This window comes from Micromonas commoda, chromosome 4 (genome assembly GCF_000090985.2).
Source record: "Micromonas commoda chromosome 4, complete sequence".
Lineage (NCBI taxonomy): Eukaryota > Viridiplantae > Chlorophyta > Mamiellophyceae > Mamiellales > Mamiellaceae > Micromonas > Micromonas commoda.
Window position 1 is genome coordinate 1,405,532 of NC_013041.1, and position 22,503 is coordinate 1,428,034.

General features: G+C 65.3%; 14 protein-coding genes across 14 annotated transcripts; 5 read left to right on the top strand and 9 right to left on the bottom strand.

The window, feature by feature from the left end:
- Nucleotides 1-135: 135 nt before the first annotated feature.
- On the top strand, nt 136-888 carry MICPUN_58165 (predicted protein; the record flags this gene model as incomplete). The annotated part of the gene is made up of 1 exon (XM_002501479.1): nt 136-888. The coding sequence occupies one exon, from the start codon at nt 136-138 to the stop codon at nt 886-888; it is 753 nt and encodes a 250-aa protein (XP_002501525.1).
- Nucleotides 889-1,425: 537 nt separating this feature from the next.
- Nucleotides 1,426-3,960, bottom strand: MICPUN_58166 (predicted protein; the record flags this gene model as incomplete). Its single annotated transcript, XM_002501879.1, has 1 exon — nt 1,426-3,960. The coding sequence occupies one exon, from the start codon at nt 3,958-3,960 to the stop codon at nt 1,426-1,428; it is 2,535 nt and encodes an 844-aa protein (XP_002501925.1).
- A 159-nt stretch (nt 3,961-4,119) lies between these two features.
- MICPUN_58167 (predicted protein) lies at nt 4,120-5,003 on the bottom strand (the record flags this gene model as incomplete). Its single annotated transcript, XM_002501880.1, has 2 exons — nt 4,120-4,770; nt 4,902-5,003. The coding sequence occupies 2 exons, from the start codon at nt 5,001-5,003 to the stop codon at nt 4,120-4,122; spliced, it is 753 nt and encodes a 250-aa protein (XP_002501926.1).
- A 241-nt stretch (nt 5,004-5,244) lies between these two features.
- On the top strand, nt 5,245-6,555 carry MICPUN_52912 (predicted protein; the record flags this gene model as incomplete). The annotated part of the gene is made up of 1 exon (XM_002501480.1): nt 5,245-6,555. The coding sequence occupies one exon, from the start codon at nt 5,245-5,247 to the stop codon at nt 6,553-6,555; it is 1,311 nt and encodes a 436-aa protein (XP_002501526.1).
- Nucleotides 6,556-6,570: 15 nt separating this feature from the next.
- MICPUN_58169 (glycosyltransferase family 4 protein) lies at nt 6,571-9,042 on the bottom strand (the record flags this gene model as incomplete). Its single annotated transcript, XM_002501881.1, has 1 exon — nt 6,571-9,042. One exon carries the CDS (start codon nt 9,040-9,042, stop codon nt 6,751-6,753), a length of 2,292 nt encoding a protein of 763 aa, XP_002501927.1. The 3' UTR covers nt 6,571-6,750.
- A 246-nt stretch (nt 9,043-9,288) lies between these two features.
- Nucleotides 9,289-10,167, top strand: MICPUN_58170 (predicted protein; the record flags this gene model as incomplete). The annotated part of the gene is made up of 1 exon (XM_002501481.1): nt 9,289-10,167. The coding sequence occupies one exon, from the start codon at nt 9,289-9,291 to the stop codon at nt 10,165-10,167; it is 879 nt and encodes a 292-aa protein (XP_002501527.1).
- A 145-nt stretch (nt 10,168-10,312) lies between these two features.
- Nucleotides 10,313-10,933, bottom strand: MICPUN_81053 (predicted protein; the record flags this gene model as incomplete). The annotated part of the gene is made up of 1 exon (XM_002501882.1): nt 10,313-10,933. The coding sequence occupies one exon, from the start codon at nt 10,931-10,933 to the stop codon at nt 10,313-10,315; it is 621 nt and encodes a 206-aa protein (XP_002501928.1).
- Nucleotides 10,934-11,069: 136 nt separating this feature from the next.
- IFT72/74 (intraflagellar transport protein IFT72/74) lies at nt 11,070-12,781 on the bottom strand (the record flags this gene model as incomplete). The annotated part of the gene is made up of 1 exon (XM_002501883.1): nt 11,070-12,781. The coding sequence occupies one exon, from the start codon at nt 12,779-12,781 to the stop codon at nt 11,150-11,152; it is 1,632 nt and encodes a 543-aa protein (XP_002501929.1). The 3' UTR covers nt 11,070-11,149.
- A 656-nt stretch (nt 12,782-13,437) lies between these two features.
- On the top strand, nt 13,438-14,656 carry MICPUN_94075 (malate dehydrogenase; the record flags this gene model as incomplete). Its single annotated transcript, XM_002501482.1, has 1 exon — nt 13,438-14,656. Exon 1 carries the CDS (start codon nt 13,535-13,537, stop codon nt 14,654-14,656), a length of 1,122 nt encoding a protein of 373 aa, XP_002501528.1. The 5' UTR covers nt 13,438-13,534.
- A 199-nt stretch (nt 14,657-14,855) lies between these two features.
- On the bottom strand, nt 14,856-15,257 carry MICPUN_58174 (predicted protein; the record flags this gene model as incomplete). The annotated part of the gene is made up of 1 exon (XM_002501884.1): nt 14,856-15,257. One exon carries the CDS (start codon nt 15,255-15,257, stop codon nt 14,856-14,858), a length of 402 nt encoding a protein of 133 aa, XP_002501930.1.
- Nucleotides 15,258-15,480: 223 nt separating this feature from the next.
- MICPUN_108164 (adenylate kinase) lies at nt 15,481-16,287 on the bottom strand. The gene has a single exon (XM_002501885.1). It carries the CDS (start codon nt 16,235-16,237, stop codon nt 15,491-15,493), a length of 747 nt encoding a protein of 248 aa, XP_002501931.1. The 5' UTR covers nt 16,238-16,287; the 3' UTR covers nt 15,481-15,490.
- A 172-nt stretch (nt 16,288-16,459) lies between these two features.
- MICPUN_108165 (predicted protein) lies at nt 16,460-17,093 on the top strand. The gene has a single exon (XM_002501483.1). It carries the CDS (start codon nt 16,703-16,705, stop codon nt 17,051-17,053), a length of 351 nt encoding a protein of 116 aa, XP_002501529.1. The 5' UTR covers nt 16,460-16,702; the 3' UTR covers nt 17,054-17,093.
- On the bottom strand, nt 17,076-21,084 carry MICPUN_58177 (fusion protein; the record flags this gene model as incomplete). The annotated part of the gene is made up of 1 exon (XM_002501886.1): nt 17,076-21,084. The coding sequence occupies one exon, from the start codon at nt 21,082-21,084 to the stop codon at nt 17,113-17,115; it is 3,972 nt and encodes a 1,323-aa protein (XP_002501932.1). The 3' UTR covers nt 17,076-17,112.
- A 164-nt stretch (nt 21,085-21,248) lies between these two features.
- MICPUN_108167 (predicted protein) lies at nt 21,249-22,397 on the bottom strand. The gene has a single exon (XM_002501887.1). The coding sequence runs from the start codon at nt 22,362-22,364 to the stop codon at nt 21,306-21,308; it is 1,059 nt and encodes a 352-aa protein (XP_002501933.1). The 5' UTR covers nt 22,365-22,397; the 3' UTR covers nt 21,249-21,305.
- Between the last annotated feature and the right edge of the window lie 106 nt (nt 22,398-22,503).

Consider the following 22,503-nt stretch of genomic DNA (forward strand, 5'->3'; position numbering starts at 1 on the left):
CAAAGATAGTCTCTAGATAATTTAAATGGTTTTTGCGTGGCGGATTTCTCGTGAAAAGGGTTTAGCTCGACTCGGGACTTCCAGTAGAACAGAACAAACTCGCCGAACCGCTGGCCTCCTCTTGAATTCATTAACATGAGCCGATACGCTTTAACCATCTCGCTCTTCGCAATCTTCGCGTGTACTGCCTCAGCGGCAAATTGGAAGACCACTGAGGAAATATGCGACGCCTATGGATCCTACAATTGCGTCTTTGCCACCGCGGATGACTCAGGCTCAGTCACTGTCCACTACCAGCCAAAGGCTGGGTGCGAGGCTTTGGACGGCTGCTACTATACTAATAATAAGTGCTACTCGAATTCCACTCACGAGACCACGTGGGGCAACATGGCATCCCATTTCATTGCTGTGGCTGGTAACAGTTCCGTTCATGATGAATGCAAAACAAAAACCACGGAAGCCACATGCCCTTCTGGTACCTGTTTTTGGGATGGAACTGACTCTACCTGCAACGGCTCTTTTGACTCTTGGGTCGCCCACGGTACGAGCGCAAATGCCCCCGAAGCCATGATGGGTTACCTGAAGGTCTCACTTACGTCAAGTCGTACCTGCTCTCCGTTGAACACGAACTCAACATGCAACGCCAACAAGGTCTGTATGTGGGCGAAAACTATATCTTATCCCTCTGGGTATTGCTATTTGACGGAAGAGGCAGCCATCGGTTTTATGGCCTCAGCGTGCCCAACTGAAGCTGGATATGGTGCGTCGGTTATGAACATCACCCTCGCCGAGGCCCAGGCCATCGTAGCTGTCTCCCAAGCCGGCGATGTCACCCGCGGCGCGCTCCTTTTCGCCGCCTTTACCGCCCTCCTCGTTTTAGGCGTGTGAGTGTGTCAGGCGGGGCGGTCGGTCGTGTTAAATGTGTCTGTGTGTGTGAGGCAGGGATGTACCTTCGTACTATTATAAGAGGTTTCAAACTGGTGTTAACCATTTAAAAGATGAACTGATTTTGATGATGAGAGAGCTCCTGGCAGTGCCTGGTAAAATTGTGCGGAATCCTTTCCAGAGCCACAATTCGCGCGCGCATAAACCTTTGGCCGCGCGACTCGCCCTGCGTCGACCCCCACGGAATCGGCTGAAAATCGGTGTGCGCAGAGAAGGCACGGTCTCGGACGACATACTCGAAACCTGGCGTCTACCTCGCACGGACGGCGGAGATCAGTTGAGATGCAGCCGACGCAGCAGTATCCTCCGTATAACCCGTTCCTACATCCACCGGCACCGTATCCGCAGCCGTATCCGCAACCGTATCCGCAACCGTATCCGCAGCCGGATCTACGCCGGCCGCAGTAACCGTATGAGCGACCGGCAAAGGACTCGTAATAATGATGTTCTCTTGAATTAAATTTTAACCCGCGACGCCCGTCATCGGAGGTACCTCGCCCCGTCAAAGTCGCGAAGCACAACCTCCTCGCGCTCGCGCTTGATCGCCTCCACCTTTTCCCTCGCGCGATCGTACGCCGAGTCCTCGTCGTTCGCCGCCTTCGACTTTGACGGCTTCACGACGCGGCGCGCCTCATCAGGGTCCGCCTTGGACGCCTCCCGCGTGTGGAGAACGTCCGCCGCTTCGTCCGCTTCGTCGTCGACGCCGAACGCGCGTTGCATCGCCGACTCGGATTTCCATTCGCCCGCAGATGCGTTTGCGTCCGCGCCCGTGGATGCGTCGTCCTCCTCCCGCGTCTCTGCGGCGGCGCCCGCGAGTCTCGGGCACGCGTCGCGCGCCCCCGCTCGCGGCGGCGTGCCCCTCGTCCACCGTGCGGCATCCGACGCGGACCTCGCGGCGACGAGGTCGTCAAAGTTCTCTCCCCCGACGAGCGCTTCAAAGTCGGCTCGAACCTGGTCGTCACCCGCGGAGAGGTGCGCGTCGTTCTTCGTCAACCCGAACCTGTCAACCACCGCGCCGTACAGCTTCCACAACAGACGGAGCCTGTGAGACGCGGCGCAGTTGACGGCGAGGGCGATGACGGTGGCGTCGTGGTCGCCCCGAGCGTCGTCTTCGGGGAGGACTCTCTCGAGGAAAAATTCGCGAAGCGCGAGCGGGTCGTCGCCGCTTTCTTTCTTCGCCCCCGGTGACTCACCGCCCGCGGCGTGGGTGGGCACCACGCCGCTGGCCATCTTGGAGTTGACGAAGAAGTTGGCCACGCAGCCGCGGCGGCCGGCGTCGTCGAAGCCGCCGCCGAACCGCGCTTTCCACACGCCGAGCACTCGCACGGAGGACGCGAAAACCCCGCGCCACGAATCCACGTCAGCGTCCACGTCAGCGTCCACGTCAGCGGCGGCGCCCTCGAACGTGGACACGATCGCGTCGCGCGCCGCATCCGGCGCTGATCCCCACACGGTGAACAGAGCGACGGCTCCGCTGCGACCGCACTGGCCGGCGTCCGTCTCGAAGCCCGCGGTGGTGACGCGCGCGAGGCCGTGTTCGTCGACGATTTGCGCTCTGAGCTCGTCGCTGACGCGATCCTCGCCGACGCCGCGCGTGCCCATAGCCTCGGCGTGCGCGCGCGCGGCGCGTTCAGCCTCGGGGGAGGCGCGGCGCGAGGCGTCGTCGGCGGGAGGGACGGGGGCGTCGTCGGCGGGAACGGGGGCGGGATCGTTCCAGGGGTCGGGCGACGGGGCGGTCGTCCGGCTATCCGCCGTAGCTTCGGTCCTCTTCGTCTCGACCGCGATGCTCCGCTCGGTGTCTTCGGGGAGGGAGACGCGGCCGGCGTCGTCGTCCTCATCGGGGTAGGTGGAAGGCCGCGGGTCGAGCTGCTGCGGTTTGAGCTGCTGCGGTTTGAGCTGCTGCGGTTTGAGCTGCTGCGGTTCGAGCTGCTGCGGCTGATTCTGCGTTTGGTTCCGCTGCTGTCGCCGCCGCTCGTCGTCGCTTTCTTCTTCCTCGCCATCCTCGAGGTCGTCCGAGTATCGAACCACGGCGGGCGCCGCGTCACCTCCGCGGGGCTCGACGACCGCGCCGGAGGCTGAACCCTCCGCCTCGACCGACGCCACCGCCCCCGCAGCCGCCGAGGAGGAGGAGGAGGAGGCGTTGAATCGCGCCGTCTGTTGCCGAGCAGGGGTTCGGACCGCCTCGGCGACGGGACCGGAGGGAGAGGAGGCGTTCGTCGCGGCCAGCTGTGTCGTCCCCGCCGCCAGCCGTGTCGCCGTCCCCGCCGCGCCGTCGGCGGGCGAGGGGGACCGGTGCGCACCCGCCGCGCTCGCGAGCGTCGGCTCGGGTTCGCGCGTCGTCGTCGGCTTCGACGTCGCGACGGTGGACGCGGCGTCGTCGTCGTCCTCGGCGGCGTCGGTCGAGGGCGAACGCGACGAGGGATCGGTGGAGGAGAAATTGGAGGAGGGGGAGGACGATCGGGTCTCGTGGGTCACGTCGGCGGCATCGCCGCGCGTCTCGCGCTCGTCCGCCGCATCGATCGTCGCCCGCGTTTGCCGTTTCTCGTCGTCCGCATCGTAGTCCGCGTCCGCGTCCGCCGGGCCGGCGGGGTCGTTCGGACGCGTGGACACAGCTGGCGTCGCGGCGGTCTTGGGATCCGCACCGTCGTCGTCGTCGTCGTCGCGGAGCCCATCGGCGGGTCGGTGCGCCGACGTCGCCTTCGGCTCGCGCTGCGTCGGGGTGGACTCGTCGCGGAGCGTGTAGGCCCCGACGGCGCCGGACGCGTCGGTCGGCGCCTTCTCCTCGTCGTCGAGGGGCGTCGCCGCCGAGGGTCGATCGACTGCCGCGGGATCCCTTTCGCGCGATCGCGGCGCCTTCGACGACTCCGACGGCAGCACCACCGGCGCCTCCAACGGGGTCGCCTCGACGATGCCCCCGCCGCCCGCGAGCGCGGGAGGCAGCCCGGCGTCCACGAGCGCGAACGACGCTAGCAACGCGACGAGCACGAGCGCGAAGATGGACCCGATACGCGTCATCCCGAAGGGCTCCGCGCGCGACTGTTGTGCGCCAGTAGACGGTAGTTCAACACCCAAGCGTGTGGACTCGCGGGGAGAAACCAAATCTTTTGTGGCTGTGACAAAAACTTGCTAAAATCGTTGATGGTACACCGGTCGAATGGTACACACGCAAACAGATCACCACGAGCTGTTCGCCTCGCTCTGCTGCCTCTCCGCGGACCCCGACATCTCGCTCGGGCTCCCTTCCACGCTCACGCCCAGCGATCGCATCAGCATCTGCTTGTTCATCTCGAGCGTGTCGTCGTCAATCTCCTCCTTGGCCACTCGGTTCATCACTTCCCAGTTGAACTCCGACTCGGCGAACACGCGCCTCGTCTCGATTATTCGCATGGCCGTGATGCGAAGGTCGTTATCGGGCTCGCGCATGAGCTTGGCGAGCCACTCGTTGCCGTTCCTCAGCGGGTTTTCGCTCAGGAAGTCCACCTGTGTCGCGAGCGAGAAAAAAGTCAGGGGCGCGGCTGGAAGGACGGGGTTCTTTCGCGGTTCGAGGTCGGGCGCGAGCGGCGCGCGCGGGGTCGGAGGCGGAGGCGCGACGTCGGGGCCGCGAACGGCTCGCACCATCTTGTAATACACCGGGGACCTGTGCCTGGTGCCGGTGAACTGGTCGAGGATCACCCTCGTCGCGGCCATGGTGAAGAGGTTTCCCAGCGCCGTCGCGGCTTTGCGCTCGGGGGAGATGTTGTGTCCCATCTCGTTCTTGAAGGCGTCCTCCGGCACGTGCATCTGCTCGCTGTCGCCATCCTGCGCGTCGCCGTAGCTGGCCCGCACCTGCGACGTTGGAAAGGGACGAGGGACGTGAGCGACACGCGGTCGGGACGCGAGCGAGGCGCCGCATCTTTCTCTATACACAACCCTGGCGCGAACGAAGGGACAGATATTTTGCGCGCCAGGGGACGCACCCTGACGGAGGTCGCGCGGCGCCGGGAGGCTCCGCGCGAGACGCGCCGCCCGGTGAGGCCCGCGGGCGTGAAGAGCTGGTGCGTCGAGAGCGACGTCGCCATCGGAAAGGGCGTCAAACGCGTCGGATGCGCGCGCGAAAGTGCGGGCGGCGTGAACGGCCAAAAGGCCCGCCTTTCAGATTGGACCCGCGCAAAATGATTGGCTCGGAGAGCTCGTCGGCCGGTCTCCGCGAGCACAGGGCGATCGGTTCGCCGGCGGGAAAATAGGGAACAATAACCTTGGTGGTACGTAAAACGTGTACGAAGATCAGTTTGCATCGGGAACGTATTTAGCGTTAAACTCATGTCTCATCTGCGAGCCAAAATCGCTGCGAGCCCTCCTCCTCCCAGGTTCTCAAAAATGGTTTTGGAAACGCACGCGATTTGTCCCACCCGACTCACAACGTCGATGCATCGCCAACGAGCAAGCATGGGCTGCCGCCACAGCGCCCCCGTCGACCCCATCGATGCCCCAACCGACGCGGTTCGGCCTAAGCTCCTCCCCGCGTCGCGGCACGGATCGGTGATACCGACGGCGCGAGATCCGCTCGCGGCGATCGGTCAACAGTTGAAGCTTCCGAGACGGTCGTCGCGGAGCAGCGTCGGGCGGCTCGGGCGGCCCGCCGGCGCGCCGCAGAGCAGGGTGGAGTTCGACGCCGCGCTGACCGCTAAGCTCGAGCGACTCGCGCTCTCGCGGGGGACCGAGGGTTCGGGCGAGGCGGACGCGTCCGAAGCTGTCGTGGAGGAGGCGACACCCGACCGCGGCGTCAAAAGTCAACAAAACGCGCATCCGCGCCGCGGGGTCGTCGGCGTCGCGACGGATCGCGACGCCGTCGCGGACTGGGCGCGTCGCGCGGACGCCTACCTCGAATCACGTTCGGGCGGCGCGGTCGTCGAGGGATACGGCCGAACGCGGCTCAACGCCGGGGAGACCGGCTGGGTCCCCGCGGGAGGATGGGCGGGCGAGCAGCAGGAGCAGCAGCAGCAACAGGAGCAGGAGCGACGGCGGCTGCAGGAGGAGCAGCGGCGGCGCCTCCGCAACAAACCACCGATAACCACCGACGTGCCGTTCAGTCGAACGCGGACGCGCGCCGCCTCCCTCGGACGCCGCGACCCGATCGAGCCCGTCCCGGTGTCGAGGCGAGCCGCGACGCGCGAGTCTCGCGTCTCCTCATCCTCCGCATCCGCCTCCACAGCTGCGCCGACGTACTCGAAGCCGACGATTGCGTCGAGGCACGCGGCGGCGTCCGATTCCGACCCCATCGTCGTCACGAAACACTTCGTGTGGGACCCCGAACGCGGGCTGAGACGCAGGGGCCCCGAGTGCGGCGTAACGCACGGAGTAACGCCAACGGGAGTGACGTCTTCTTCCAACTCCCGAACGTCGACGCCGCCGACGCCGCCGACGATTGCGCCGACGAAGCTTCGCGCGGATTCGCCCCGCCGGGTGGTCGCGCCGATGAGCGCGAAGATGCTGTGCCTGCGCGCCAAGCTGAGCGCGCTGAGGATACCCGGGGAGGAGACGGAACGGCGCGTATTGACGCACGCCAAGAGGAACGGCGCGGCGACGCAGCACAGGCTCCGGCCCAGCTCGCATCTGTATCCGACGTATTGAGGGGACGGGGACGCGCGTTAACTTTTCTTAGAAGTCTCAATTGAAACAAGGGTGCGATCGAAGCTACGGCGACAACCCCCTCGCGCACGGCGCGGCGCGCTGCGTTGAACCTCCCTCCTCAAATCCCGCGAATCCACCTCCGCGAATCCACCTCCGCGAATCCACCTCCACGCGTCACCGTCTCGCCGACGTCAATCACGCTGTACCGACGTCAATCACGTTTTTCTTCGCGTGACCCAAAGCGTACTTTTCGATGAGCGGCCACGCGGTGACGACGGCGACGGCGAGGACGAGCGGAACGTCCGCGACGCTGCCGACGACGCCCGCGGCGTCGCGCAGCCCGCCGCCTGTCCCGCCGGCGAGGTACACGTTACCCGCGGCGCCGACGAGCGCGTAAAACGCGGCCCAAGGAATCGTCCCGATGACGGTGCTCGCGAGAAACACCTTAGTGGGCACCTTGGTCAAACCGAGGAGGTAATTCGCCACCGTGAACGGCGCGTGCGGCACCAACCGGTACAACGTGAGCTTGACGAACTGCCCGAGCGTCGTGGAGTCGGTGATGTGCGAGTCGATTCGCCTGAGCTGGTCGCGAACCCAGCGACGAGCGGGGGCTCCGAATCCCGCTCCGTTGGCCAACGCGCTCGCCGTCTTTTGCACCCCGCTGATGCGCGTCACCGCGAAGGCCACCGCGGCGGCTTCGAGGGCGCCGACAACGGAGACCACGGCGCCCTCCCACGCGCCGAACATTAAGCCCGCGAGGGCGAAGAGCGGCTGCGTGGGGACGAAGGGCACGAGGGAAGCGACGGCGACGCACGACGCCATAATCGCGGGACCGAGCGGGCCGGAGAGGTTCACGAGCCACTGGACGGCGCCGATGGCGCTCCAGCCCTGGCCGCCGCCGGCGACGGCGAGGGCGCCGGACGATGCGACGACGGACCTCGCGACGGCGAAGGCGCCGAACGCGAAGAGGAAAGCCGCCGCCTGAAGGTACCACTGGTAGCCCATCACCTCGGTGGCGATCCAGGCCCTCGCGCGCCTCGAGTCGACGAGCTCGATGGGAACCTTGATGTTCTGGTTCCTCGCGTGCCGCTTGAACGCCCGCGCGTACTGGGTATCGCGAAGCTTCCTGTTGGACGCCATCCAGGACCACGTCTGCACCGCCTCGTTGAGACCCGCCGCCTGCCTCTGCCGCTCCTTCTCGTCCGTCAGCAGCTTCGTCGTCATCGCCCCCGCCGCTGCGAAATCGCCCGACTCGTAGAGCTCGCCGCTGTTCGTCGCGCGCACCGCCGGGTCGGTCAGGATGTCCTGTAACCCGCCCGCCCTGACCGCCACCACAGGAACCCCGCTCGCCATCGCCTCCATCACCACGAACCCCAGCGTCTCGCTCTCCGAAGGCATCACGAACACGTCGAGGCTCGCGTACGCGGCGGCGAGATCGTCGCCCGTCATCATCCCCATGAACGTGGTGCGCGTCCCCTCGAAGTGCTTCTCGAGCTTGGCCCGCTCCGGGCCGTCGCCGATGAGGGCGAGGTTGGTGTCCGGCGGGCACGCGGCGAGGATGTCTTTCAGATCCGCGAGGTTCTTCTCGGCGCCCAGCCGCCCGACGCAGCCGATGACTTTGCCGTCGCGTCCCCCGCACAGCCTCGCGTGCATCTCGTCGCTCCTGAACCGCGGGTTGAACTGCACGGTGTCCACGCCTTTCTGCCACACCATCAAACGCGGGCATCCCTGGTCGTCCAGCTCGTCCTGCAGGATGGACGAGGTGACCATGGTGACGTCCGATTTGTTGGTCCAGAAGCGGATGAAGTCCCACATCGGTTTCACCAGGCCGCTCCAGGTGTACCGCGGGATGTAGTGGGGTATGTGCGTGTGGTACGACTGCACGAGCGGGACGTTGTACTTGTCGCTGAGCCCCACGGCGGTCCATATGAGCGCGCCCGGGGACGAGCAGTGGATCAAGTCCGGCGGGTTCTCCTTGAACATCTTCTCCACCCTCGGATCTTTGGCGTAGGAGAAGAGCAGGGTGTCCATCATGTAGAAAGGGAGGTTGAAGCCGTGGACGCCGATGACCTCCGCGCCCGCGTACGTCTGCGGCGGGTTCCTGTCGGGGGTGACCACGACGACGTCGTCGCCCAGCTCGACGAGGTTCTCGATGAGGCGGAGGAAGCGGTTCTTCATGCCGGAGACGTGAGAGAACGGGGAGGGCTCGACGAAGATGCAGATGCGCTTGCGCTCGCGGGTCGTCGTCACGGCGGCGGAGTCGTCCGCGGTCGTCGCGGAGACGCGCGCGGGGACGGACGCGACGGGCACGACGCGGGCGAGGCGCGGCCGGACGATCTCGCGGGAGACTCGATAGTTTTCGCGCGCGCCGGGTGATCTGGGCTGGCGAGCCGCAGACCTCGCGGAGGATCGCGCCTCCGACGGGCGAGGGCGCGACGCCGCGCGGGGTCGCGCGAACGCGGCGAGCGTGACTGCCATGGCAGCCATGACCGTGGTCTTGGTCCTGGAGGCGGCCTGAGACGGGCGCGCTCGACTGTGAGCCAAGGCCAACAAGGATAAAATCTCTGATATCCCAATCAAAAGGAATCAAATTCGAGAGATTGTCACTCGTAAATGAATACCCATATATTTTATGTCCATGTTGAGCCTATTTATGATTAACGGTACAGCTTTTCAGGTCGCCTTTTTATCCGTCGATGTCCCAGCCAGGCCGGTCTTCATACCCGCGGGGCGATGAGGAGCGATGCCTCCCCCGCCGGGTTCCCCCCGTCCACGTCACGCCGCCTACCGTGCACCGGGACCCCCCAAACCCTCGCGTTTGCCCACTCGCCGTCGGAGACGCCCCCGCACCGACGCGAACCCGGCCCTCTTCGCAACCCCGGATGGGAGACGCGCATCGCGACGGGCACCCTGTGGTCGTTCGCGACGGGCCTCGCCGGCGGCGCCGCGTACTGCGTCTACCACGAGAGCCTCGACTTCTCGCACAACATCGCCGCGATCGCGGGTAACGTCACCATCGCCGGCGTCGCTTTCCTCTCCGCGAAGGAGCTCACGAGGCTCGTGCGACAGACGGACGACTGGGTGAACTCCGCCACCGCGGGCGCCTTGGTGGGCTCGCAGCTGGCGGTCATGCAGCGCGGTCCGAGGTACTCCGCGGCGGGCGCGGCGCTGTGCGGGGGCGTCGCGGGCGCGATCCACTACGCGTGGGAATCCGACAAGGGATCCGACTCGCTGTGGCGCGCGCTGGGCTTCCGCGCGGTGATCGACCCGCGAACGGGTCAGGCGACGGACGATTGGGTGACGCCGAGGTGGTTCCCCGTCAGGAGACTCACCGACGCCGAGGCGGAGACGAACGAGATCAACTTCCAGATGAGGGTGCAGTCGGTGCTCGACGGCAGGCTCAGCGAGGAGGAGGCGGCGGGGGTGCGAGAGGAGTACCGCCGGCGCCGGCGCGCGGAGGGCGGCGCGCGGGCCGCACAGCTGCGCGGCGAGCTCGACGGGAGAGGTGAAAGTCCAGATCATCCGGCGTCGGCGGCGAACGAGGACGGCGGGCGCGCGCGGCGTTGGCGGTGGTGGCGGCGGTCGTCGTCGTCGTCGTCGTCGTCTTCGTGAGGGCGGCGGGGTCCACGCGAAGGACGTCGCCGTCAGTCGGTCCACGCGTCATCTCATCCGTCTCTGCGAGGGCACGAGTAAGATTAGTCTCTACGAATCTCTACGATGGATAGCACTAAGGTAGTCTACACGAACGATGTCATCATCACACGAGCGTCGGCGGGGAGGCGTGCGTCAGCATCCGTCGCAACGATCCGAGCAGCGCCCCTTCCGTCTCCCCCGGAAGCGATATCTCGTACGGGAACGACACGACGTCGGCGGACACCACCGGCGGTATGTGGTCCTTGCGCTCGTTGACCAGCCCGAGGACGTGTTGCGTGGCTGCGACGATGGTTTGCTGAAGCTCGGCGGATTTGGCCTCCCTGTCGGCGACGTTCATGAGCGCCTCATCGCCGCCGACCACCTCGATGGGGACCCTCCACTGCTCCCAGTACACGCGCTCGTCGCCGCCGCCGAACCACCCTCCGCCGCGCTTGTCCTTGGTCTCGTAGAAGCTGAGGCACACCTGCGCGACGGTATCGTCCGCGCGGTCCTGCTTGGCGAGCCAGCGCACGAGGGCGTCGAGCCTCTCCTCGACGTGACGTTCCACCGCGGGATCTCCGCACGTCGTGTAGGTGAGGTCGAAGAGCTCGCTGTCGACGTCGCGCGCGCGAACGACGCCGAGGGTTCTGGCGAAGAGGATGGTGTGGAGCACCGCCCGGAGCGTCTCCTTGGCCTGGAACGCCTCGCAGCGCAGGGGCGCGAGCGAGAAGACCTCGCAGTTCATGAACGTGAAGGGAGGGCAGGGACGGGCGAACCCTCGCCGACGCGCTCGCCGCGGGAACCGGGCTCCGCGCCACCGAGGCCGCCGCGTCCGAGAGTGGTAAACTCGAAAATCTGTTCGAAGCGACGGGTCCGCTGGTCCGCGGCACGATCAGACGATGGATGTCGAGCGGAATAAACTTAATTTATAGCCGCCGATGTCGCCGTCGATAGACTACAATCACGTGTACATCGCTCGCTTCTGCAGCTCCGAGTTGAGCGCCTCCCACACCTCGTCCAGGTTCCGTCTCAACGCGCCGTGGTCCGTCTCCGACTCCTTGCCCTTGATGTATTCCCCAGCCGCGTACACGCCAGCCTCCGCGGTGCGAATCTTAACCTCCATTCGCTCCAGGTTCTTGTACGCGTCGCCGCTCTGCGTCTCGCGTCGTCTGCGCTCGTGCGCCAGCGATCGCTTGTTCACGATCGACCGGAGCGCATCTTTACGCGCGCCGAAGCTGGCGAGCTCGCGCGTGAGCCGAGCCCTCGTCTCGTCAGCCTCCGTCGCGAGCTTCGGGAAGTCGCCGAACCGCTCGACGTCCTTCTCCATCGCGCTCATCCGTCCCCGCAAACCCTCCAGCTCCGTCGCGATCTTATCCTCGAGCTCGTCGATCTTCGCCAGCTCGTTCTGCCGCTCGAGCTTCTCCGTACGCAGCCGCTCGTTGGTGTGCTCCGCGTTGGCAACCTGCGTCTGCTTATACGCGAGCTCCCGCTCGAGTTCCTTGAACCGGCGCTGATTCGGGACGTTCCCCTTGAGCGAGAGGTGTCGAGCCGTGCGCTCCATGGCGGCGACGATGGCGACGCGCCTGGCGTCCGCGTCGTTCAACGCCCTCGCCCGCGCGGGCTCGAAGTTGTCGATGAACTCCGTCAGCTCCCGCTCCTGCGCTAACAGTTTCTCCAGCTTATCGGCTCGGTCCATCGACTCGACGGACCCGCCGCCGTCGCGCTCGTTCAGCTCGTGCCTCGCGCCCGCGAGCTTCGATTCCCCCGCGTGGATCGCGCGCTGCAGGTCGACGATGTCCTGCTCCGCCCGCGCCGTCGTCTCCTTGTCTAAACGGATCTGTTCCTTGAGCCGCTCGCGCTGCTCCTCGGGCGACAGCGCCAACGCCTCTTTTTCCTCTCGCAGCGCCGCTCGCCGCTCCGTCAGATCTCGCGTCTTATCCCGCAGCGCGAGCGCGCGCTGCTTGACCTGGTCGCCGCCGAGCGCGCGCTCCGTCTCCTGGAGCTCCGCGGTGGCCTTCTCGATCTCCGCCTCCGCCTCCGCCTCTCTCCGCGTGAGCCGCTCGTTTTCGAGTTCCAGCGTTTCGTACTCGGCACGTTTGCCACCCGGGAGCGCGTCAACCTTCGAACGCACGTCCCGCTGCAGCCGCTCGAGCTGCGCCTCCGCCTCCTTCAGCCCGCTCTCGAGGGTGACCCGGCGTTCGAACGCCTCGTTTAGCGCGCGTCGCTCGTCGGCGTTGGCGGTGGCGAGCGCCGATCGTTTCGCTCGGAGCGCCTCCACCTGCGCGGCGCCGTCCACGGCGTTGACGCACGCGTCGAGCACCACGTTCTGGTCCGTCAGCGCACCCTGGAGATGCGCCACCTCGGCGCGGAGCTGGTCGTACTTGCGCTCGATGGCGTCGAACTGCGAGGTGCCCAGCCTTCGCGTTTGCGCCTCGGCGTCGAGTCGTTCAATCTCGAGCTGCACCGCGCGATTCTTCTTGCGGATCTCGTTCAGGTGGAAGGACTTATCGCGGACCTGGCGGCCCGCGTGGACCGCGGTGCCGAGCCTGTCGTGTCCGCCGCCGTATCCGCCGCCGCCCGTGTGCGACGCCATCGTGCCCGGTCTCGCCGCGTCCGCTCCGGGAAGGCCGGTGGCTGGTCGGAACGACTGCGCGGCGTGGGAGGAGGTCAACGGCGGGGCGCCCCCGAGGCCGGTCATGGGTCGCGCGCCGAGACCGCCGGGCGCCGTTCCCGCGGAGCTTCCGGGGCGGGGTGGGGCGACCCCGGGGACGCCGCCGGGGACGGACATGCCGCCTGAATCGTCGGAAAATGGGGGTCGGGGGTCAACTCGGGGTCCGTCGGGCGAAGGAAGAAGATCCAGACGTTGTCGTTTTGAGTTTGCGCGACGACGCGGGTGGAGTAACGCGGGACGAGGGTTCGCGCGCGCGCGGCGTCTCACCTCTTGACATGGCGCTGCCGGGACGCTGCATGACGTCGAGGGGTCGCCCGATGCGCTCCGGTGGCGCGGGCCAGTGAGACTTCGACGAAGCTGCCGCCCCAAGTTTTGAAACCCGAACGAAAGGTCGGTCGTGACCAGTCCGTCCCAGTCCGCTGTTGTTAACCCTCGCCCACGTCGTCAAAACCTACAATCGTCCGGGCGCTCGCCCCGGGCTCATTTCGGTCGAGCGCGCGCGAGGGTTCGCGTCTTCACGCGTCCGTTCTTCTCCCAGCAACCTCTCGAGCCGCCCCGTCGGTTCCATCCGCGTCCAACCGCCGTCCAACTCCCCGCGCGACCCGCGGACGCACGCCCCGGAGTCGTCTCGGAAATCCAAACAGAACCATAATCGGGCGCCCCCAAGACGAAGAGATGGACAACCGCTCCGCGAACAGGCGCGTGGCGAAGCTCGCGGCGCACCTCCAACCCCAAATCCGCCGCGATCCCACCGCGGCGCACAAGGCCGGGTTCACCGTCGCCGTCCTCGGCGCCGCGGGCGGCATCGGCCAGCCCCTGAGCCTCCTCCTCAAGCGATGCCCCCTCGTCGCCGACCTCCGACTGTACGACGTCGTTCCGCTCGCGGCGGGGGTGGCGGCGGACGTGTCGCACGTCAACTCGCGCGCCGACACGCGCGGGTTCCACGGCCCGTCGCAACTCCCGCTCGCCCTCGAGGGGTGCGACCTCGTCGTCATACCCGCGGGGGTCCCGCGCAAGCCCGGCATGACCCGCGACGATCTCTTCAACATCAACGCGGGCATCGTTCGAGATCTCGTCGCCGCGTGCGCCAAGACGTGTCCCAACGCCGTCCTCAACGTCATATCCAACCCCGTCAACTCCACCGTGCCCATCGCCGCGGAGGTGCTCAAGGACGCGGGGGTGTACGACCCGCGACGTCTGATGGGGGTGACGCACCTCGACGTGATGCGAGCGAGGACCTTCGTGTCGCGTTCGAAGGGGGGCGACCCGAACACAATCGACATCCCCGTCGTCGGCGGCCACGCGGGCGTCACCATCCTCCCCTTGCTCTCGCAGACCAGGCCTTTTCCCAAGGGCGGGTTCACGGCGGAAGAGGCGCGGGCGCTGACGCATCGGATCCAGAACGGCGGCACGGAGGTTGTGGATGCCAAAGCCGGCGCGGGTAGCGCGACGCTGTCGATGGCGGCGGCGGCGGCGGAGTTTGCGCACTCGGTGCTTCGCGGCCTCAACGGGGAACGGAACGTGCTCGAGCACGCGTTCGTGGAGTCGCGACTCGTGCCGGGGTGCGCGTTCTTCGCGAGTAAGGTTCGGTTGGGCCGCGTCGGGGTTGAGAAAGTGCTTGGTTTGGGCAAGCTGAGCGACGCGGAAGCCGCGGGTCTGAAGGCGTTGACGCCGGAGCTCTCCGCTTCGATCCGGAAGGGGTTTGATTTCGCGAGGGCTTCGATACCGGCGCTGACGTCGTCGTCGACGGCGAACGCGGGTTCCAGGCTCGCGGCCGCCCCGGGGCTTGGCGCGTGACGAGAGACGCGCGTGTCGATCGCGTTACACCGAGCGGACGGGGTCTGATACGGTAACCCCGCCGCTCGTCTGAGTCTTGTACATTAATAAAAGTAACAAAGGGTGAGACGCGTTCGGTCTCTCGTCTGTTGGAAAAACACGCGACGGACGCGAGCGTATTAAATCGCGCGCCGCCGCCTCGGACGCCTCCTCTTCCGCGTCACGCCAGGACGCATTCGTCGCCGAGGTCCTGCTCGTTCACGACCCTCGGGCCGGTGTAAGGATCCCAGATGGCGCAGTATCCGTCCTCCTCGCAACTGTAGACGAGCACGAGGTGCTCGTCGTAGGCGAACGCGTCGCACGATGTGTGCACGCCGTGGCGCTCGTCCAACGGAACGTGGCGCGGGGCGTCGAGAAACTGCTCCGAGGCGGCGTGGAATCGGAAGTGGCTGTCGAAGCATCCCTTGAGGACGCTCCAGCACGACGAGTCGTCACCGTCGACGGCGTCACGACGCGCGAGGCGCATTTTCGTCGCCACGCGTGTTTTGTGCTTCTCCCCGCTGGACGTACTCGCGCGGACGTCGACGACGGCGGCACGAGGGGAGGCGAGGGCGCTGAACATGGTCGTTGAAAAGGCTCGCGGCTGATGTGCACCGGTGACCGAGCCCGTGCGGCGTGGATGTGACGCCGAGGGTTTGAACGAGACAGTTATTCTTCGACGACACGTCAGCGAAAAAGAAGGTCGTGTCAGCAGATCTTTTCCAAGATTCGCAGTCTATGAGCATTTGGTTTCTGCATGTCCGCAATTGCTTGGTAATTCACTTTCAACCTAACACGGTTCGTCTCAGGGTCGAATCACATCTCGTCGATGACGCCGCAGATGTCTGCGAAGACGTCCGCCTTGGACCTGTTGCCGTCGATCTCGTTGATCTTCCCCTCGTACTTGCCCACCACGGCCTCCACGTTGGAGTGGTGCACCTTGAGCCTGTTCATCGCCTTCTCCTCGGTGTCGTCGCTTCTCTGCGTGCACCGCGCCGCGACGTCGGCGGGCGGAGGGTTGAACTTGAGGTGGTAAATCTTCCCCGTCTCCGGGTCCATCCGGCGTCCGACGACGCGCTCGACGAGGATGTCGTCAGGGACGTCGAGGAGGATGACGGAGTCGGGGATGATGCCCTCCTTCGTGATGGCGTCCGCCTGGGACGCGGACCTCGGGTAGCCGTCGAGGAGCCAGCCGGCGGATTTGGCCTTGTCCGTGTCGAGCGCCTCGACGACCATCCCGACGACCACCTCGTCGGGCACGAGATCGCCGCGGTCCATGAACTCCTTGGCGCGCACGCCGAGGTCGGTACCCGCCGCGACCGCCGCGCGGAGGAGATCGCCCGCGGAGATGTGCTCCAGGCCGTACTTATCGACGATGAGCTCGCACTGGGTGCCCTTGCCGGAGGCTGGGGCGCCGGCGATCACGATCTTCTTCGGGCCCGCGGCGACGGCGACGACGGCGCGGCGGGAGGAGGACGCGGTGACCGCGCGCGCGTTGAGCGCCCGGCGCTGCTTAGCGCCGGTGAACTGGGAGGCGGAGACGGTGAATGCGGCGGCGGACATCGTCTGCGTTGGGGTGTGTCCGCCGATTGGATCGGATAGCGAAGATAGGGATGGATGACGCGAGCCGGGGGCCACGTTCTGTTGGCGATGGCAGCGCGTGTCAGCAAAAATCGGCGAGCAAAAAACATGCATGGGAGCTGCACTTTTTCGTTCGTCGTCGACGGTTCCTCCGCACTTTACGCGGCGATTGCTGCCATGATCAGCCCCGTCCTCGCGCCTCCGACGCCGTCGGCGCGTCCCCGTCCGCATCTCCGCCCCTGGCGTCGCGCGTCGTCGTCACCACCGCGCGGCGTACCGCGCGCTTCGGGCAAAGACGACCGCCAAACCCAAATCAACAAAACGGACCGCGTCGTGAAGATCACCTTCGTCCTTCCCGCCGACGCGGACGACTTCCCCGGCGACGAGGACGACGTCCGCGAGGTACACTGCGAGGCGAAAGTCGGCGAGAACCTCCTGAGCGTCGCGATGAGATGCGGCGCGGTGAACCCGGACGACACCGCGCAGTTCTGCCTCGAGGGGAGGTGCGACAGTTGCCTCATGGAGGACGTCAACACCGGCGAGATGATTCGGGGATGTCAGGACGCGGTCGACGAGTCCGTCGGGGAACCGATGCGGCTGTGGATCGGCGGCGACGGTGGGAACTCGCTCCCGGTCGGGCCGTGGGTGAACGACGCGGGGACGAACGCGAACGACGACGTGCTTTTCGATGAAGATTCGGACGATCCCTTTGGACTCACGCGGAATCCCATCGAGGGCGACCCGGTGCTGGAGTGGATCGAGGGCGACTTGCGGGAGACTGGGGGGTCCTCCAGGTGACGTACCCCGACACCTATCGAATGTTCTAACGAGATGACCGAATACAAAACTCGTGCCGTCTATTCCGCCGCGGCGTCGCCGTATAAGAGGTCCTCCTCGTCCCTGGTCTCGCCGTACTTTCTGTGCTTCGCCTTGCCCTTGTTCTTCGTCTCCTTCAACCCAACCTTCACGCCGGCGGCTTGCGCCTTTTGAACCTTCTTGAGCCTCGCCGCGAAAGCGCTCATCCCGGGGTCGGGACGCCCCTTAAACTGCACGAACAAGCGCTGGTAATCGCGCAGCGCGACCACCTGCTGGTCGTCCTCGATGAGCTCCTCCGCGATCTGGTCGCCAATCTCCTTGGTCGTCGTCACGGACAGCAGGTTCTCAACCTTGTAACAAAACTTGAGAGCGAGCTGCTCTCTCAGGTGCGCGATCGTCCTCTCCTCGATTTTAACCTCTCGCCAATGACCGCGCGGGGGCTGGTTCGCCATCAGGGTGATGGTCCGATCGGACTCCAATATCGAACCTCGAGACACGGTCTCCTTCTCGATCACGTTCCATCGCTCAAAGTCGGAATAGAGCCGAGCCTGCAGCTCGCGCGGGAAGAGCCTGGCCGGTGCGAACATGGGCTTGGTGATCGCGATGTCCGCGTGGTACAAGACGCCGTTGCGGACGTCCACGGTGAGGACGATCGTCGGGGTGTAGTGTTCCCACAGCGTCTTGTTGTCGTCGACGTACTTGAAATCCGTCATGCACTTTTGCGAGTTTGGATCCGCGACGATGTCCTCCTGCATGACCCCCTTCTTCCGGACGTACTCGAACAACTTCGGGACGTCAACTTTCATGTCGAACCTCGCGACGTGGTGTATGATTCCGCTCTGTTGCGACCTGGTGAAGTACATCCAGTACAGCACGAACGCCGCGATGAACGCCCACGTCAACAGCGAGAGCCAGAACCAAACGGCGTTTTCGTTGATGATCAGCGGATAGGTCACCGTGAACTTCATCCAGCCGTCCCACAAGACCGACCACTCACCCACGGACCTGTCCAGCGCGGCAAAGGCCAGCGATCCGGTGATGAGCACCTGCATGACGTCCCTGGACGCGGTGGAATCGTTTAGTTTCATTTGCTCGGACGCCGAGTGATAGAGCTCCTTCGTCTCCCGGTTCACCTGCGATCGGATCGACGCCATGACGATGCCAATTTGCTCGATGAGAAACTCAATCTCCGAGCGCGTCGCCCCCACTTGTTTCTCGCAGTCCTGGACGCGCTGGCGCAGTGACTCCTGCATCTTCGGTATCTGAAGGATATGGTACAGTCGCTTACCTCCCTTCGTCTTGGGCATGTGCTCCTCGGGCAGCGCATCTTTCTCCACGGAACCCTGAAGGTTCCGCATAACCTCTTCGAGCATGATGCAGTCCTCGTTGATCCGCGAGAGCTCGTGCCGGATGGTCTGGACGTGACTCGGGTCCTCGAAGAAGTTGTTGATGAGCTCCTGCTGCCTGGTCATCTCCTCCGCGATGATGAACAGGCGGTTGAAAAAGTTGGTGACGAAATCCTCGCGAGATTTGAGCGCCAGGTACGCCAGCAGCAGAGTCTCGTGGCGAATGCACTCGGGCCCGGCGAACAAGACGCCGGCGTCGCCGAAGATGACGACGTCATTCTCTGTGATGTCGAAGGCGTGCTGCGTATCGCCGATGATCTGCTTGAGCTCGGCTTCGAGCGCGTCGCCGTCCAGGTACCTGAGCGCCCTCAGCTTCGGCGTGATCTTCTCCGCGATGAACACGTTGACCTTGTTTCGGTTCATCTCGTTGCCGTTGAAGACCATCTCGAGGAGCTTCCCCTGGTGGTGCGAGCACAGCGATTCGGTCACCTTGCTGCTGTCGATGTGTATGTCGGTCATGACGCGCGCGAGGTTATCGAGCGAGATGTCGTTGAGGATCGCCTCCATCACCGCTTCGAGCTTCAATCCGTACAGAACGGTGCCGTCGCGTTGGTACCGGATTCCAAAGTTTTCAACCTGCGTGATGCCCTCGTCCTCGGGGAACTCAACCTCGGCTTCGATGTTGATCCACTGCGCGGCGTCGCACGAGTTCACCGTGACCTTCGTGAGGCCCACGGGAATTTCCAAGCTCGTCTCGGTGGAGTGTCGATCGATCTCCGCGGAGAAGTATCCGCCCTGGATTCTGTCGTGCGCGCCGAGCTTCTGCGTGAGCTGCATGATTTGGTTACATCCAAAAGGGATCCACTCCCCGACGAGGATCACCAGCCGCGAGAGCGTCATCTGGACGTCGAGTTCGTCGCGCAGGTTGCTCGTGCCCGTCGCCGCCTCTTGCGCGCGGTGTGCGTTCGACGCGAGCGGCCGCTTGAGATCTCGAACGGTGAAGGGTAAATAAGGCGACGACACGTAGGAGACATCCTCGGTGTCCGTCACCGTGCTGTCGACGCAAAAGCCGTTGTCGCTGTAGAGCCGGAACGTCTCGTCGTCCTCGTCGTACCCCACCATCATCAGCGACCCGAACGGATCCTGGATGATCTCGTCAATCTCCGATCGGTCGCCCTTGTTCAGCGGCGACGCCCGTAGCCTCCGAAGTCCATCCTCCGTTATCTGGTACGCCACCACGGGCTGCTTATCGTCTCCGATGGTTCGCAGCGCGCGCACCAGCTTCGCCTCGACCAGATCGTCCAGGTTATCCCTCCCTTCCTGCGTCACGTTGAGGTATATCCGTCGCCCGGAAACCATCGCCGACGCGGGGGCGTAATCGTAGTCGATGACGCCGGCGACGATGAGCTCGTACATGAGCACCAGCAACGGCTGGTATCTCACCCACGTCTCGTTATCCGTCACGTTTCTCGCGTACATGCTGTACCTGCTGACCAGGTACAGCAGTTTATAGTGCTCCAGGGTGATCTGATCGAGCATCTCCTGCTCCAGCAGGTGATCGTGCTCCGAAGCCTCGGCGGCGTCGGAGAAGATGATCTCGTACCCGCCGCTGGGACGAAACGCGTCAAACGTCAACGTGTCGTTATTCAGCCGCCGCATCATGTGACGAAACTGCGGGCCGTGCTCGTAAAACGGCTCGTGCTCCTTCACCGCGCCCGTCATGAACAGGTACGCGTGTATCATCGAGTGCAGAAGGCCCTCTTTGGCCATGTTCGTGAGCTTGAACTTTCGCATCGCGTCCGGCATGCGGATGTGGACGCTTCGGCGGGCGTATCCGCCCCGCCGCCGCTCGACGCAACACGACACCCCGCACATCAGGTTCTTGTGCGCGCCGTGCCACCAACCCGGCACCGCGCTGCACAGGCAGTACCGAAAGTCCTCGTCGTCCGCGGTGCGATCGATCCACGAGAACGTCACCTCGCCGAGCTGATTGTCGAAGTACGTCGCGTTGTAGTACTCGAAGAGGGTGTTGACGTCTGTCCACCGATCGTTGTTGACGCCGGCGAGGTGCACCGCCGCGCGTCTGGCGGTGAGCGCCACCCTCGTCTTGCTCCAGTTGCGCTTCGCGTTCGCGGATTCCTCCTGCGTGTTGACGCGCTTGTGCTCGTCGGATATCTCTCGCTCGGCGTTACCCGTCCTCCGCTGCTTGGCCCGACGAGCCTCCCTCTGGTCTGCGATGGCATTCTCGACGGCATCGCCTTTCGAGTCGAGCTCCCTGCGCGCGTCGCTTGGATGCGTGGGTCCATCGCCGCCTGGATGCGGATCGGATCCGCCGCCGCGGCCGGAGTCCTTGGCGCGCGCCAGAGCTCGCGCCATCGCGGCGGCCTTCTCCCGCAGCGTCGCGCCCTCGAAGTCGTGAATGGACGGCTCGGGCCTGACGTTCTCCTCGTCGCCGCCGGCCGTGTTCGTCGCCGCTCCGGCGACGACGCCCATCGATTCCCTCGCGTTCTCATCCGCGAGGCGCGCCTGCGTCCTCGCTCGCTCCGCGCGGTCGCGCTCCTGCTCGCGCTGCATCCTGTTCGCCTCCCTCATAAGCCTCGACATCCCGAGCGGCCCGCGCGACGGGCTCGTGGGATTGGCGGGGCCCGCGGACGCGTTGCTGTCCATCCTGGAAGTCGACGCGTCGTCATCGCCGGACCCGCGGCGGTCACCGTCGTGGGAAGACGGACGTCGGTTCATCCCGCCCGCTTCCCGCCGCCGCGCCCGCACCACTGCGTGGGCGTCAGCTCCGAGAGAGCTTTTTGAAATGGCGCCGAGTTCGGTCGGTTGACAAAGACCACCAGAAAAAAATGTTACTTGTACAGTGACGTTGGCCACCTACGCTACGATCAGCTCGACCTCGTGCCCGTGTAGTGGGACTTGTACTTGCTCTCCGCCAACCCGCCCCCCCCGTCCTCCCGCCCCGGCCATATCCGCCGGTAGTTGGTCGTGCAGTACTCCCCACTCGCCCCACCCCGAAACACGCAGTCCACGTCGAAGTCGTCAACCTCCTTCAACAGATCCACCAGCCTCGACGCCGCGTGCTCGACGCACGCCCTTCCCTTCTCCGCGGTCGCCTTCGAGGCGTTCCCGGTGGCGCCCGACGGGTTCAAGTCCTGCGCCAACCACCCGAACCCGATGCCGCCCTCCGGCGTCAGCAGCTTAAAGTCGCCGCTCTCCTCCATGTCGCGGCCGGCGGATCTGAAATCGCCGGCCTTGGACATGTCCACGAGGTCGGGGTGCAGGTGCAGCATCACGCTCGTCTCGACGTCGCCGCCGTGCAGCCCGTGCCTCAGCTCGTCGTCGTCGAACATGCCCTCGGGGAGGCCGAAGGAGAACCAGTCGACGGTGACGACGAGCATGCCGAGTCGCTTTCGCAAGTCTCGCGCGACGATCTCCGCAACCTGCGGCTGGCCCCCGTGACTGTTGAAGAGGACGAGTTTCTTGACCCCCGCGCGCCGGACGGACTCGCCGATGTCGGTCCACGCCGCCATGAGCGTGTTGGTTCCGAGTGAGATCGTCCCGGCGAAGTCGTCGTGCTCCACGGACTTGCCGAAGGGGAGGGGCGGGAGACGCGTGAGCGGAATCTCGGGCGGGAGGAGCTCCATGGCGCGGTTCAGGACCCCGGCGTTGATCGCCGCGTCGACGCACACGGGAAGGTGCGGACCGTGCTGCTCGGTCGCGCCCACCGGCAGCAGCGCGATGACCCTGTCCTTGTCCAGCCGCTCGAACTCGTTCGTGGTCATCTCGGACCAATTCCTCCTCGGAAGCGTCCCGACGGTTGACGACTCGGACGACGCGGACGACGAAGACGCGCGGAGATGGCGCGCGGGGCGGGGTCTCCGGTGGAACGCGTGAACGCGCGCCGACGCCGCGGCGAGTCCCGCGGATGAAGAGACCGCGAACATGGTGCCTACGGGTGGAAGGTGCCGCCCGCGGTGGTGCCAAGTGCCAGCTCACATCTGCCAGCCAGACGCGTGTGTCATGACTCATCCTCCACGTGGACGTTCGCACCTCGAACGCGTCCTGCTTCGGCCACTTCGAAGA

Coding starts and splice junctions, on each gene's coding strand:
- MICPUN_108164 (XM_002501885.1), bottom strand. CDS start 16,237: ATGTCCGCCGCCGCATTCACCGTCTCCGCCTCCCAGTTCACCGGCGCT.
- MICPUN_108165 (XM_002501483.1), top strand. CDS start 16,703: ATGAGATGCGGCGCGGTGAACCCGGACGACACCGCGCAGTTCTGCCTC.
- MICPUN_108167 (XM_002501887.1), bottom strand. CDS start 22,364: ATGTTCGCGGTCTCTTCATCCGCGGGACTCGCCGCGGCGTCGGCGCGC.